Source organism: Arachis ipaensis, chromosome B03, assembly GCF_000816755.2.
Source record: "Arachis ipaensis cultivar K30076 chromosome B03, Araip1.1, whole genome shotgun sequence".
NCBI lineage: Eukaryota > Viridiplantae > Streptophyta > Magnoliopsida > Fabales > Fabaceae > Arachis > Arachis ipaensis.
The window spans coordinates 3707507-3723743 of NC_029787.2; the positions used below are offsets into that span (position 1 = coordinate 3707507).

General features: G+C 32.3%; 1 protein-coding gene across 1 annotated transcript in view; it reads right to left on the bottom strand.

Annotated features, from left to right (window-relative positions):
• LOC107629182 (tRNA ligase 1) overlaps positions 1–8396 on the bottom strand; it is an 11831-nt gene extending 3435 nt beyond the window's left edge. The window contains 19 exon segments of the mRNA XM_016331900.2: positions 60–157; positions 575–682; positions 1028–1317; positions 1425–1490; positions 2209–2288; positions 2397–2560; positions 2794–2825; positions 2950–3110; positions 3221–3385; positions 3672–3736; positions 4072–4200; positions 4773–4879; positions 5502–5625; positions 6051–6129; positions 6563–6660; positions 6924–7014; positions 7131–7181; positions 7268–7735; positions 8088–8396. Coding sequence (XP_016187386.1) covers positions 60–157; positions 575–682; positions 1028–1317; positions 1425–1490; positions 2209–2288; positions 2397–2560; positions 2794–2825; positions 2950–3110; positions 3221–3385; positions 3672–3736; positions 4072–4200; positions 4773–4879; positions 5502–5625; positions 6051–6129; positions 6563–6660; positions 6924–7014; positions 7131–7181; positions 7268–7735; positions 8088–8219 — 2508 coding nt within the window. The 5' untranslated portion in view covers positions 8220–8396.

Below are 16237 nucleotides of genomic sequence, written 5' to 3' on the forward strand. Positions count from 1 at the left end.
CAAGTGTGGGGAAGAGAAAACATAATTTCAAGAGGCCACAATGAAATAACTTAACCAACCAATCTCCAAACTTCTTCATTTGGGGCATTCTTGTCAGCAAGCATTATAGACTTTGGTTTCCTTCTGCGTTCTTCAGCCACTTTCTGCCAATATTTTCCTGTTGATAAGCCACAAAATTTAGTTATCTGAGAAGAATTGATTGGTAAATATATATATATTCAAGTATTATAGGCAATGCTAAGAGAGAATGGACCCTCATGTAAAAATTTAACATGATCATATACAAAAATTTCATGATTGATGAGGGGAAGAGGACCTTAACCTAGGTCTCATAAGAAAATATAATCAATGGAGAAAATCCACATGATCAAATATGTGAAATTTCCACATACTAAGGTACTTTCTTAACCTAACTATCAAGACTAACACATGATCCCAGTGATCGTTTACAACTTCAATAAATAGGAACAACTAAGCGAGGGAAATAATATGAACCTGAATCATATTAGGAAGAACTTTTACAATTTAAAAACCAACGTTTGTCCATTTCTAGATCCTACAGGAGAAATATTACCTTTTATCATATCACCCATGAGACTATGCATTGGCCGCTCATCTCCTAATCCTTCTTTAGCCTTTAGCAATTCTTTGCAAAGGGCAGACTTAGCACAACCAGGTATTCCTGGAAGAAAAGGAAAACCTCTTATAGATAAGTAATAACAAAGACCAAGCTGCATAACTACACTTAAGAAAAATGTAATAATCATGGGTTCACCTACAACAAAATCAATTATGCCTGAATTACACACACAGGCAATTAGAAAAGATTGTCATAAACTCTCTCTCCTAAACTAGCTTAGCATCTAAAAAATTCTAAAACAAAATCCTCATTGTGATCACAGTAAAACACCAAGAAGTCACTCAATAATGCTAGCTGAAACTGATTCCTATGCAGTAGAAAAACAGCCAACTCATCAACTTGACATATTTTAACGTTGCTGAAGGTTTCACATATAAGTAGAATTACCAGGAAAGAATACAATCAGCCCATCAGCTTTTGGGACCGTGTCTTGAACTGGGATACTAGGCCCAGGTGACACTGACTCCCGCTCTGCTGCAAGATCACCTTCTTCGTCCTGGCCTTCCTCAACAATGGCCAAGAAATCTTCAGTCCTAACTAAATTACCCGCAGAGCCTATTAGAGCCTGGTTCAGAGGACTTCGTCTTCCGAATTGTTCAAGGAAAGGTTCAGCTTCACTAAGATAAGTTGATGATGATAGTTGCTTATTTCCATACTTCCTTCTTATAAAGACAGCCCTGTATGCAGAGAATATATCTTAATCAATTACACCAACCAAAATAGGAAAACAAAGAATAGACAAACAGATAGGAGAAGAGAAAAATGACTAGAATTGCAGGTGTACCATTCATCAAGCATCTTGCTAAGTTCTCTCTGCTTTCCTGGGGAGGTTCCCCATATTTTCATTTGTCTGTGATGTCAAAGCAAACAAATATAAGATGAATATAAAATTTGTTCAAATTACAAACTACGTAGACAAAAGAATAAACATATTACCAACATATTCCTAATCCTTTAATATTACATCTTCAATAACAAGTTTATTATGCTAAATAATTGGTTATGCCCTTGGAATTACTGAACCAGAACTGAATAACTAACATGCTGATAAAACATGTCATGAAGGAGGACATAGATGAAGGATAGGGTATAACACAGGTTTGGAATTAATGGCGGTTTACTTTTTCTTGGTTTATTTGTCTCACATTAAGTTGCTTGGGTATGTGGGTGGCTGCGGGTGTTATTTGTTTAGAACACAAACGCTTCTAACGATGTAACACATACTACAAATGAATCTAGTCGAGAATCAAAGTTTATCCGCTAAAGTCCTTATGTGCATGCCATGTGGTACCATTTTGAAGAGTTATTAAAGAAACCTTCTTATGAAGCAACAATTCATGCTTAATATACTTCCTAGACCATAAAGATCATTTCTATGGCATTCATGTTTTTGCAACCTAACTGATGGTGAAAAAGATGCTCAGATGTGAAAATGTACATTAACTTGGAACATGCATTTAAAAATAAACTATGCAATACAATTATGTGTCCTTAAATTTCCATCAAAATATATGAAAGCAAACTATAATATAGTTTCAGCTGTCAAATACAAGCCCCGTTAAACTTACCTTAGGTAATAAGCCTTGTAAGCACCTGGACCTTCTTTAAACAGAATTGACAAGCCATTTCGAATGAGAAATGTTCGCAACTAAGGAGGAGAGGTAAAATAAGATAGAAAGTTACAATAACAAAATGAATTCTTCCTCATAAATAATACAAATACATAAAAAAATCAAGTTCAAGCACTAATCCATACCTTATACGTAAGAAATTTCAATTTGACCATTAAGTTTGCATCTTCATCAGCTAATTCTTCTTTCTCAGAGCTATCACTAGCACTTTCACTTGTACTATTATTCTTTGAAATTTCAGTGGTTCTCTCCTTGTTTGCCTTGAATAAATTGATATCAACAAAGAATCCTGGGCATACGTTAAGTTCTTAGAGAGCTGTGACGAAATGATAATAACAAGCAGCATATATTTGTTTATAAACAATTATACACATATCAAATGCAACTTTTGAAACGTGAGACTAGCAAGAACCACCACATGTGAATAAGACAATCAACAATTGACCACAAGTGAGTCAGAATCATTAGCTTGCAAATCTCAGAATAAATGAATAGATAGATTAAAAGGAAAAAAGCATTTACCTCGATATAGTGGCCATAATCCAGGTTTATGCCTGAAAGTGCCAAACATTTGCAGCTCAGAAGTTATCAAGTAAAATTTAATTTGCAAGATAATAGAAGGCTCTCTAGAAAATTAATAAGCTGAGCATTCAACAATAAATCAGATTGAAATGGGACCTCATTTCTTTCTGGTATCTCCTGAAAGCTGAGTCACTGTGTACATGAATGACCATTTTGTAGAAAAGATTGTCACTTGATATGTCATCAACTTTATGGAAGTTATGATAACATTTGAATGCAGCGGGGAAGCGTTTTTCCCTCATCAACCGGACAACTTCCTGACTCAAATTTAAAAAGAAAGGTATAACTATGAACTGAACGATTTAGTACAGTTTGTCATAATTAACAAATTTCCATGTGTAACTATACGATTTAAGGATGTACTGACCTGCAACTTTTTAGTTGAATAGTCTGCAGGATTGGTTTGCAAAAACTTTGAAAGAACAGATCGGTCTGCATTTCTTGAATGAGAATCAGTAGCACCGATCCCAAACCAATCCGAGTAGTCGGGACAAAAAGAACTACCAACACCCTCAAGAAGAGCTTTTATTTGCTGTAGAAGAATAACAAAACACAATAGTCAATTCATTTACTTAAAAATCCATCTGGATTTGGATCCTTTCATGAATGAACTTGTCATTTAACAAATAGCAAGAACAGGGTGAATGTGGAACCACATATCCTGCATTGGGTCTCAAATAGGGTTCCATCCCACTGTTGCCTAGTTTTTTTACACTCCTAGCTTGACAAGATGGTATCATAAACTGATGACCCAGATCCAAATCCACCTCAAGAATTACAATAGAATGAATTCAAATCAAGATGTATTTATGCTGTACCTGTTTTTCATCAGACCTATTTGCAGCACAAATTTCCCTTAGACTTGGTCCCAAATCAAGGGCATCTGAAGGAGAATGGAAAAAATTATATGCTATTTCAACTTTCTTTGAACTTCAACTAACAATTAGGAGGAGCAAAAAGGTACGCTTTTAGCAAGAAAAGGGTTTAAGTCATTATCACAGAAAAAAAGGGTTCCATTTGCATAACCCAAATCCAATTTTCAGGTACTCTTGATCAAATATTGGTACTATGCATAAAAGGGATTACTCAATGATCCTAAGCCTTGGCATATCTAATTCTCTTTCCTCAACTAACGAGCATAATACCAATAAAATAACAAGGCATAAGATGCGGTACAGCAGCTAGCACACAATATATAGAGAGAACCACTGATCATACCTCCATCAGCAGGTGGAAAAGGGTATTCTTTCAAAATTTTCTTCATATGATTTGGACTATCATGACTCACAAGACGAGCTACGAGACCCTCCAGAATTTCACCTTGGGCCTTTATATGGTCTTTTGAACCTACATTTATGAAAATAGATATAGCAATGAATTTTACAATAACAACAACAACAACAACCAGCAGCAGCAGATGAAAACAAAATGTCAAAATAAACATATCTCAGGTGGAATGAAAAGGAAATAACATAGAACAAAACTATAAACTATATACTTGATCCATTTGAAACATTAAAAAGTTCAAAGTTCATAGATAGATAGAAATTCAATTCAGTGTCGAATATATTCCTTGCTACATCACCAAAAGTTTACTTCAAAAATATCTTGGTCGACTATGGTGGATGCAGAAGTGAGAGACGATGATCATGGTAAGAAGTAAGCAAAGTTGAATTATGGCACCAAGTGTGCATGTAATATTATTGCTTTCGGAGATGTTATATATTTCTCCATTGTGCAAAACATATTCTTTTAAATCATCATTTGAAAATGGCTTTTAACCAAATACTTTGTCTTCAGATAGAACATTTTCATGTATGAAATAACAAGAAAAGATAGAAATATAGAACACTTTTGTGTATGACACTGTCAAGCATAGGGCACGAAGATCAAGTAAAATGAATTGTGCTAATCTTAACCTGGTACAGATATATCTGCAATTTCATCAAGAGCCTTGCATACCGGTGTTGCAGTACCCTCCTCACATAAAGCATCATAGGCAGCAAAGAAGGATGATGCTGATTTCCTATGTTTACATAAAGAAATGAAAGTGAAATTCAATTGGCTTGTCCACAAAAACCTCAAAACAGATAATATTAAGGTCCAAGTCAACATGTATGTGTTGAAATAAAATAGCTCGAACCCTTGTATTTATTAAAATAACATTGACCACCCTTATAAATATTACACTAAGTACCCGTTAAGGGATGTCAATGTAATTTACCCAAAAAATGAAGTATATCCATCAAAATAAGAAAATCAATCAAAGGAAGCGAGATAGGGATCGTAGGGAACTCGTGTACCACCATTCCTTATAACAATAAGGTAATCGTGATAGATGAACCCAGACAGTAAATGAATCAAACAGTTTCTTTCAGTTAAAATTCAAAATTCCTCTGCAACTTCCTAAATAAAATAAGAAAACACCTAATATACCATATAAACACATAAAACTATGGATTCAAAAAACAAAAGGTGTTCAATTTAAACATATTTAAGTAGAAATGATCCAGAATTAAAGTGCAACTCCAAAGTCGGAAACTGGATTCGAAAGAAATATAATATTTGAGTCATTTATGATATGCTAAGCAATATACATCCTCTATTTATTTTCTTAATGTAAAAGAAAAAAGATCCTGAATGTTCACCTTGTTGAAAACAGCCACACATGATTTGTAGGTAGGCGCCATTTTCTGCAGAAAGCAATTATTTCAGGAGTTGAATAGAACCTTGGCTTTCCATTGCCCAATTCAGTAACTGCTGTAACTACCGCTGTTCAGAAAAAGACAATAACAATGAAGTTAAGATACAAAAGAATGTTACGCAAAACTCCACATGGAGTAAATCTTGGAATCATTTGAGTTGGATGCATTTGTTGTTTCCATGTAAGAATTAACTCATACACTTCTGTGGAAAACTTCATTGCTTTCTCAACTCCAGATACTGGGGAAAACAGTGACCCATGTACCTTTCAATTGTTTTAATAGTCAAGGTTGTGGATCAGAAATAACTTAATAAAAGATCTAAGGAAGATGTAGACCAAACCTTGCTCTCTCTCTCTCTCTATATATATATGAAACAAAGAATTAACATGACAAATTTGTAATGATTTCCATGACCATGAAGCTTTGATCTTGTGTGTAGAACATTAGTTAACATTGAGTTTCTTGAATGAACCAAAAAATAACTGTTCATACCATAATCTTCTCGGGGACGCTGTCCATGATCACCAAGAACAGCAGTTACAAGTTCCATTGATATGCACATGTGGTTTCTCTGGAAAAGAAGATAATAATGACAGTTTTAAGCATGACTTAAACTAGAGATTAAATAAAAGTAGCAATACAATCCTAGATTGGTATCATTATCAACTTATCTACACATGGTGAATATAATTAACAACCACATGAACTGAAAAGTGCATGCACAACAAGAGAGATCACAAAATGAATTGAATTATGAAAAAGAAACACAACTGGGAAGATATTGATTTTTTTTAAAATAAGAAAAACAGAAAATGAAGTCATCCACATGTTTCAAGACCATCACATTATTTGTACGCAAATCATTAGTAAATCACTGCATAATTAATTCTGCAAACAATTGTAAATTAGTATATATACTACCCAAAAAATTGCATTTCCAAACATGTTTGCCACTACCACAAAGCCCAGATGCTATTCAATTTTATACTAATTTCCAAAATTACCTCAAGAAAATCATTAAATTCAGCTTGTTTTTTAGAAGCCGCAGCTCCCCAAGCCTCGCGAAACATCCGCCCAAGTACAAATACACCAACAGCAGTATCTGCAACAATGGAAAAGAGCAATGAACCATAAATAAAAATATTAACCGCATAAAGAAAGCATAACAAAGGGATATGAGTAGAGGGAGAAATGGAGGCCAAGGGAATGTACTCCTAGCAAATTATTTATTTATGAATGAAAAACTATCATGCCCTAAGGCATGACCATTATCCACGTTGCTGCATGACTACTATTCAAGAAAAAAACAACGAGCATAAGGTAAATAAGGAAACAAAAAATTCCAAAATATACATAATCTGTCACAAACATACATATTTCCAAAACTATTTTTCGCATAAGCTCCACCTTCATGACCCGCATACATAAAAAGAGAACCAGAGTGTTTGAGAGAAACCTGCACATGCAGGACAACAAGATTAACTCCACCAATGAAAATCAATAAAATCATAAAAATCACACCATTCAACAATTTCCCAACCAACACAAAAATTTAAAGCACAACAAACATACCTCTAACGTAGCCAAACCTTTAGCTACCATCTCAATCATTCTTATCCTTATCTACAGGCAAATAGAACAACTATAATATAAGCAATATTTTCAGAACTAAACGTACACTGAATTGTTTACAAAGCACATGATCAAACCTCTTGATCTGACTTCTCATTCTCGAATTTTGGGTAGAAAGTAGCTCTGATTTGCGCCTGCGAGTATGTGGAGTTGTCCACAGTAAATTTCTCCAACAAATTACCGCTAAACAACTTGCTCAAACTGGGACTACCACTCGTTTTGGGCGAAGCCACAACAGCTTCAGCCCCTGCAGCAGCAGCAGCAGCATCAGCATCAGCTGCACCTTTACCAGCCATTTCAGCTTCGGCAGTTGCGACTCCACTCGCAGTTCCATAAGATTTCGGTTTCCAAATCACCTTCCTATCTTGGACACCAGCTCCAACACTGGTTTTCGCCGCCCCGCTTTCAGCAATACGCAATCCGGCAAGGCCGTTAGTAACTGTTCCAGCTGAAGCAGAAGAAGTAATTGCACCTCCCCCAGCCGCAGCCGCAGCCGATAATTCCCCTTCGCGTTTCGGTTTCTCCTTCCATTGTTGTCCCCTCCGCTGCACAAAAAATGAACAATCTCTCACTCACTCAATTAATCAATCAATCACTTCAAAATCTAGCGCGTTTCGAAGTTCCAAGCTAGCTCCGATCGAGAATCGGAACAGTATTCTATAAATTCGAGCTTCAAACACGACAGTTAATCAGTTATAACTAACTAACTACTTTGAGGTGAATTAACAAACGATAATCCGATTCGCGCGAAAGCAGGTAAGATGAAAATCAAAACGACAGTTAATCAGTTATAAATAACTAACTACTTTGAGGTGAGTTAAGAAACGAGAATCCGATTCGCGCGAAAGCAGGTAAGATGAAAATTAAAACGAAATCAAAAGGTCGTAAAGTGAGTACCTGATTGCGAGGCATTGGGATGAGTGAGAAAGGAGAAGGAGGAGAAGCGAGAGTTCTGTAGGGATGGGAAAATGGAAGTAAGAGGAAGGTTCTGGAAGAGAGAGTGCAGAGAAGCCTCTGCGGTGCCGACATTCAAGTGAGTGAGACGGTTATAAATAAAATAAGTGAGAGAGGGTGTGAGGTGTAATGTAAGGAAATGGGAGAAGGGAGGAGGAAGAGAGTGAAAAACGCACACTCCAGATGCGACCCAGTAAACGAACGCCAACCAAGTAACGTGGGTTTTAGGTTCCACAGTCTCACAGCTCCCATGTCTATATGCCTTAAACCCCTTCTTCAGGAGTTAAAGTCCCTTTTCTCTCTCTTCTTTTTTTTTTTTTTTTTTCCTTTCCCTTTTTCTTTCTTTACAATTATTTTTACTCATAGATTTCAACCTTTTTAGGATTAAATTTAAGAACTTAATATTGATTTACTGAAAAAAAAATTAGCTATTTTATTTTTACTACAACAACAACATAAACAATGTAATTGAATAATAATATTGTCTGATTAATTGAAACGGCTTGTGATATAAATAAGAGATAAAACGACAAAAATCATAATTAGTTCCGATTAAATTGCAATCCAAATATAAATATTTGTAAGTAATTTCCAATTCAATTAAAATCAAGTTCAATCAATTCTAAAAATATTTACAGAAATATTAGATAATCAAGTTTTTTTTAACTATGTCCAATTAAGTTAAATTTATATACGCGTGCGTATTTACATTTTTGTAATTTTGTGGTTCTTCTTCTTTTGCCTCTTCTTCCACTTTTGTCTTCTTCCTCTTCCTCCATCTTACCATCATCATGATCATCATCAATATCACCATCTCATCCTCCTCCTTTTTCACAAAAGAATATAAAAAAAAAAATACACAAAGAAAAAGGAACGCAAAGAATAGAAAGCGTATTATTCACACCTACGTTGTGTTAGTGATTTTTGTTGGATTTAAACCAATTTGATTAAACTTAGTTGATAAAAGCGGCTGAATATATAACGAGACCCAAATATTTAATCCAAAAAGGCAAAAATCAACCTTAAATTTCAATATTTTTGTACCCTTTTAAGTTAATTTTTTACATTAAATCAGCCCCACTTAATCATAGACAAATAATTAAACTTGCATGCAAAAACTAATCCCTATTTAATATCAATAGAATGAAAATTACTAGCTATAACTCAAATAGCATAATCTTTCCATCCTCATCTAGAGGTTTCGAATTCGAGTCTCACTCCTAACTTTGGAATATATATAGCTTGCAACAACCTTCGTAGGTATTACGGCATATTTTCTGCACAAAAAGTTTCCAGGTGTAATGACATTGTTTATGAACGAGCATTTCCTACAATCACAAACAAGCTTCGCAGAGATTTAATCACATCTATTCTATTATATAAAAATCGGATGTCTGCACTTAATGATGAAGCTGACGTGGCATGCTTCGGAGAGTGTTTCCTAATTTAATTGTTTTAATTCATTCAATACAATTTATTGCACTGACTTAATTATATCAACTAATTGATTTGATTAGATATTTAAATATTAATATAATTAATATAATTTATTATAATTTATATATTACTTAATTAATTATACTACATTAATTATAATTCGTTATATTAGTTAATTAGTCTTTTCATTTATAAAGTCTAAAATAAAATAAATAAATTTTTATTTATTCTAATTAAATTTATTTATATACTACATATGAATTAACATTAATTTATAAAACATACAACTTGTGAATTGTGATAAAAACGCAAATCAGAAAAAAAAACGCATACAATTATAGAAGCATTAAATCTATTCTCTTTATTTATTTTTAACCATCGTTTTAGATTTTAATTTTTTTTAACCAGTGATAGTGGAATTTTATTGATGCTAGATAAAATTATAGAAGAATCTACCAAGCAGCATAAATTATTGCTCTTTTAATCAAATCATACCACATATAAAAATAAATTAATTTAAATAAATCAAATTTACATATCTATATAAATTAAATTGAATAAATTCGATTTAGACAAATATGTAGTAAATTAAATTCATAAGGTTCGAATTACATGCAACTTCTGAATAATTATAATGATATGGGTATTGTATATAATAATTAATACAAAAATAATTTAAATTTTGTATAATATTTTTTTTTGTATTTATGAGCTATTAAAAATGAACGAAAAAATGTTGTATGAAATTTTAATTTTTTTGTATGGGGTGTTATTATAAATAATTTTATAAAATTTAAAAATGGCTTAAAAGATGTTATGAGTAAACCGTCTGACAAAAAACTGACTACAAAGTCAGTCAAATCTGTAGTTAATCGATGAACTGTTAGAACTGGCCATTTTTTTAAAGGGTTTCTGGTTTGTTAATAAGTAATAACTCCTCCAAACGGTGCTGTTTTGACTTTAAAAAAAATGAATCCCCAACGGCTTAAGCCCGTAATCCGTAACCCGTAACCCAGTCCCACTCCCACACTCATCACTTCTCCTCTCTGAAATTGACGTGAAATTTTGATATTGAAAGAAGAACCTTACCTTAGCTCCCCAAATTGCGAGCCCGCAGCCACTGCAGCATCAGACTAAGAGAGAGCGTGCTGAGATAGAATTATCTACTATTGTAGTTAAAGCAATAGCAGAGGCTGAAGGTCAAGCGCATAAAGCAATTGACTGAGGATCATAAAAGGAGAATACTTATAGAACGGATGCAAGGTGAAAGAGATAAATGGCTTGCTGCGATCAACACAATCTTTAGTCATATTGAAGGTACTATTAACAAACCTTTTAGGAATTATATCAGATTAAGAAACAAAAAATGGTGCTATATATCAAATTTTATTCTCATACCCTTTTTATTCTGTACCTCTTGAAATGCCAGTATCTATGATATAGAATAATTTGACAACATATAAAAATAAAATAATTTCATGCCTTTTTGAAACTTCTTGTGATTTACAGTACCTAATTAGTGTATGTAAATATAGTGATTACCTCTTCATCATATATTGCTTCTTATTTTGATTTTTCAAAATTAAACTCCAGTTTGCGATGTAAATGGAACACAATAAATATTGGCCGTTAATTTCTATCCTAATTTTGATAATTATTTTATTGATATGATTCAGATTCTTTAATCCTGAATAGTCCAAAAATTTTTCGTTTTTTTTAGTTGGATTTTGATAGAAACATAAAGATTCTTGCAATCCTTACCAATACTGGGACTGAAAAGTGTTGTGACTCTCTATAAGTATAGCATAGGTGATCACCACACTTACTCTTTATCTATACTGAAATTCATAATATTTGAGTAATTTTGTAGTGGCAGGTAGCAATGGCATCTAGGTGAGTTTATGTGCCATGTAGATTGTTTCACAATATTTTTTTTTTATTTTTTACTAAATATGAGGTCCTTGATTTTTAGGTATGATCTCATCAAGTGTATCAATGCTGGTCCAGCGTATAAGGTGTGACAGCTTAAAGTACGTGTCATTAGACTTTGGACCGTTTCTTACTTTGCAAAATCTGGGATGAAGGCACCTGTTGAGATGGTTGTCCTTGATAAAGAGGTAAAATCTTCACTTTGCATGTGAGATTTATTTTGCTAATGACTCAGCAATAAACCTCATTTATCTATAACTCTATAAAATTAATACATTCAGGGAGATACAATTCAATGCACTGTTAAAGACATATTTGTTCCGATCTTCGAGGGCCTACTCGCTGAGGGCAACGTGTACGTGGTCACTAATTTTGGAGTTGCTTTGAATACCATCAAGTTCAAGTCTACTAGATACGAATTTAGACTCCACTTCAAGAGGGATACGATTGTGCGTCCGGTATAAAATTCTTCAGTTCTATTAAACGGATTTACTTTTATTCCGTTCAAAACAATTCACACAAAGTCTAAAGAAGATGGTTATTTAGTTGGTAAGTACTTTGTTAGATTAATCTATAATACATGTGTTGTTTAATTCTTTGAGGTCTAATTTTTTAATCTTATATATTGTTTTGCACCATTTGCTGTCTTTTTTATTATGAGCATATAGTGGACAGATATGGATTCAAGTAATGGTTGTTGTTATTCCTCTCAAGTCTCAAGTATTATAGATTCATATAATTTTCGTGAAATTTATTTAAGTAAAATTTGCTTCTCTTTTTATCTTCTGACCAAATATACACCCCAAAAAATTTATAGGGTCTAACCCGTAAGAAATTAGTTATTACTCATGGAAAAGAGTTCGGCTTTATTTTGGGCTTTTGCCGTGAATGTTAATTTTGTATCTTTTGAATTGATTGAAGATTTTTATATAATATAATATAATATATTGTGACGGAGCATGTCTTATTTTTAAAATTTGTTTCATTAAGAAATTATATTAAGGATTAATTTTTTTTTTATTATTCCCTTCCTATAACAATTATTCCCTTCCTATAATTTTATATTAAGAAATAATATAATTTTTAACTCAATTAAATATTGTTTCATTTAAATTTTGTTTAATAAAAAAATTTATATAATTTTATGTATTATTCTTATAATATCCTATAACAATTAAATAATACTTTAAAAATTAATGAAAAGATTCGTGCCTTTATTTTGTAGATGTGATAGGTCAGCTTGCCTCTAAAGGTAACTTGGTCGAGTTCACACGGGACGGGAAGCCGTCAAGTTATATCACCATAGAACTTGATGATCTTGAGTAATGCTTAATATCTTTTTGATAGTAGCTTTTGTTTTAAAATCTTATTTTAAAATTTTGTGCCTCTCTTTACTCTACAAGCATTGCTATTTCTTATAGGGGTGGACAGAAATTAAGGATAACGTTGTGACAGTCTTTTGCTTTTGATTTGCTCAAATATCTGGAAGAACACCCGTGTCTTATCTATGTGGTTATTTTTCAAATGGACAAGATGAAATTTTATAGTGGTTTGTTTATTTTACTGGTATTTGAATGCATGTTTTGTGTCATCATATGCTTCTGGTATTTTTTTTAATTTGTTATGTCTTTTTTGTAGGGGTTATGGATGTTTCCAACACAAACTACAATTCGAAACTGTTTATCAATGTTGAGTTTCCAGTTGCCAAGAATTTTTTTTGCAAGGTACAGTGTATAGATCAGTAGTGTGGCCAGCAGAATATTTATACAAGGCTTTTGATTATTTAACTATTAGCAAATTTCATAAATTCTGATTTAAAAATGCAAGGGTGAACAAATTGGATCATGTTGACGGACAAGGCATAATGCCGCTGGTCTGTGATCAACCTATTTCAGTTGAGAAAGATTTTTTGCGTCTGTCAGTTTACAAAACAATTGTCGAGATAAAGGAGCATAATCAGGTAAAATTCTTTCTTTATTAGTCTTCCTTTTTTTCAATTATTAATTCTAATGTTTGTTGGATCATAATCTCAATTGTTGTGTTGTACCCTTGCATCCATCGATTTTATGATGCTGTATCTGTTACTGTCGGGACGATTAAAGAAGTTGAGATCGAGTTTGGTTGGTGGTACAAAAGATGTAAGAAGTGTCGTTGTGGCTTAAGGGAACTTGAGAAAAGATATTTCTATTCCAATTGCATTAAAGACTATGGGTTCTATGTGCCAAGGTATGACTCACGATACTTCTTTAACATTCACACACTACATACTCATTGTCTAAGAAAATAATGGTATAAACTAATCATTTGTATTATTTCTTGATAAATTTTGTTGTTGAGTTCTATCATTCGTGATTCAGTTAGCCTAATAGGTTAAAGATAATTGATTTTAAATAAGGTTAACCATCTCTTTCAAAGCATAACATATAGCAAGAGTTAAACATAATTAACCAAATGAAACGGTTTCATTGTCATTTAGAGGTGGATAGGTATATTAAAGTGTACATAGTATTTTTTGTGGGTCGTGCTGTTTGGGATTGTGATGTGCTGTTAAACTATTCTCATTTATGTTTTCATTTAATAATCATATGTAATAAATTAATTAGTTACCGGGGTTATAATTTAATTGTATCGTTTTATTGTTATATTTTTATTAGAATAGATTTATTTTCTAACGGTAAAATATTGTGAATATTGGGATTCACATATCTATATGTTACAAAGGAGAGATGCATTTTACTTTTATGTTCTGTTCATTTTTATGTTCAATGCGGTGGATTGTTTAATTTTTTTTAAAATTAACAATTTTTTGCTTAGACACTATTAAATAATTATTATTTTAATTGATAGTTTTTCATTGTACGTTGTATATATTCCGATTACTTATGTATACTTTTTCAACAGTTTCAATTTATATATGAATTTACGTAATAGAATTATTTTTATTTTGGTAAGCTATAATTGAATAATTGTTACTTATAGTTTACTGTTTGAAATATTATTAGAATCATGTTATATAGTTTCAGTGCGAATTAAATTACATGAGAATGTTTTACATTAAATAAATATTTATTTATTTATTATCAATATAAATATAATATAAATATACATATATTAAGAGACATTAATGTAAGGACTAATTCACTTTTTTATAACATTTTTTTATGAATTATATATAATAAGAATTATTTTAAACTATTCTCTCGTGTGGGATGGAGACTTTTGGATAAGCCATTAAAAAATTATTTGCGTCCAATTCAATAATAACATAGTATAGACAGTCTGACTATTTGTATAATTTATGTAGTATATTATTTTTGAATTGTAAATTTTTTGGTGAATAATAGGTACATCATCCACATAAGAGTGATAGACCACACCAATGCTGCCTCTTTTGTTTTGTTCGATGGAGAAACTGCAAAGTTTCTTGGAGTTTCTGCCAATGACCTTAGGCAGTGTCTTGTGTGACCAAGGTTTGATGTCATATTAATTTTTTTGTGTTATTTGTTTTGAACTATACCTTAATTTTTATTATTTATGAGAGCATGAATGAACTTTTTTTCGCTAAATGTGAAGGGTGTTGAGAAAAATTCCTGTCCCAAAGAGATTGATATGTTTAGGGATATTAAGTTCATCTTCAAAGTGCAACTCAAGATGAGGAATCTGAACTCTTATGAACCATATGTGATTCATGTGTTGAGAATGACTAATGAGAATTCTTTGGTCTCTGCTTTCCTGGATAAATACAATCCTAACCCTATAACCCCTTCTGGCTAATAACTTTCTCTTTTGTTTCGGTATTGCAAAAACAGATCAACCAGATTTTGATGATGTCTTTTTATTGAATCAATTGTTTTGTAGGGCCTTTTGTCGCATGAAAATTCTGAACTATTGAGTTTGTCTACTGGTCCATACGACACTTCTAAGATTTGTGTCAAATAATTTCCAATTTAAATTGTTACAATGATGTTCTTAGTCTATATATATAGTAACTAAAATATTATTATTCTTATACTGACTCCCACTGTCCCACACTAGACATCGTTCAAGAGGTCAACAACCATCTGATAGCTATCATTTCTAGAGAAAACAAAAATTATATCTTAGTTTGGATTCCATTTGTATGGATGAAGGGAATATGGAGAGTCAACTAGATCTCTATGATTCTGAATTACTGAATAGCATAAATTGTTCTGGTTTGCCTCCACATAAATTAATACTTAAGGTTGGTGTTCCGGTGATGTTACTGATGAATAGTGACCAATCCAGTGGTCTTTGTAATGGTACAAGGCTACAAGTTAGGAAGTTTGAAAATTATGTCATAGAATGTGAAGTCTTAACGGGTAACAATGTTGATCATATTGCTTTGATTCCAAGAATGAATATGGTACCAACAAATGAAATCGTCCCAGTTAGATTCCAACGAAGATAGTTTCCCATAATAGTATTGTTTGCCATAACAATTAATAAGTTTCAGGGACAAACTTTATCTCATGTTGGATTGTACTTGTCCAAACCAATTTTTACACATGGCTAATTATATGTGGCACTTTCAAGAATTAAGAGTAAAAGAGGTTTAAAAATTTTACTTATGAATCACGTAGGAATGTCTGCAAATTCAACCATCAATGTTGTTTATAGAAAAATCTTTGAAAAAATAGTATTCTGATGTAAATATTTTAATTTTATTTTAAATTCTGTATCAGTGTATAATTATTTTACTTTAAAAA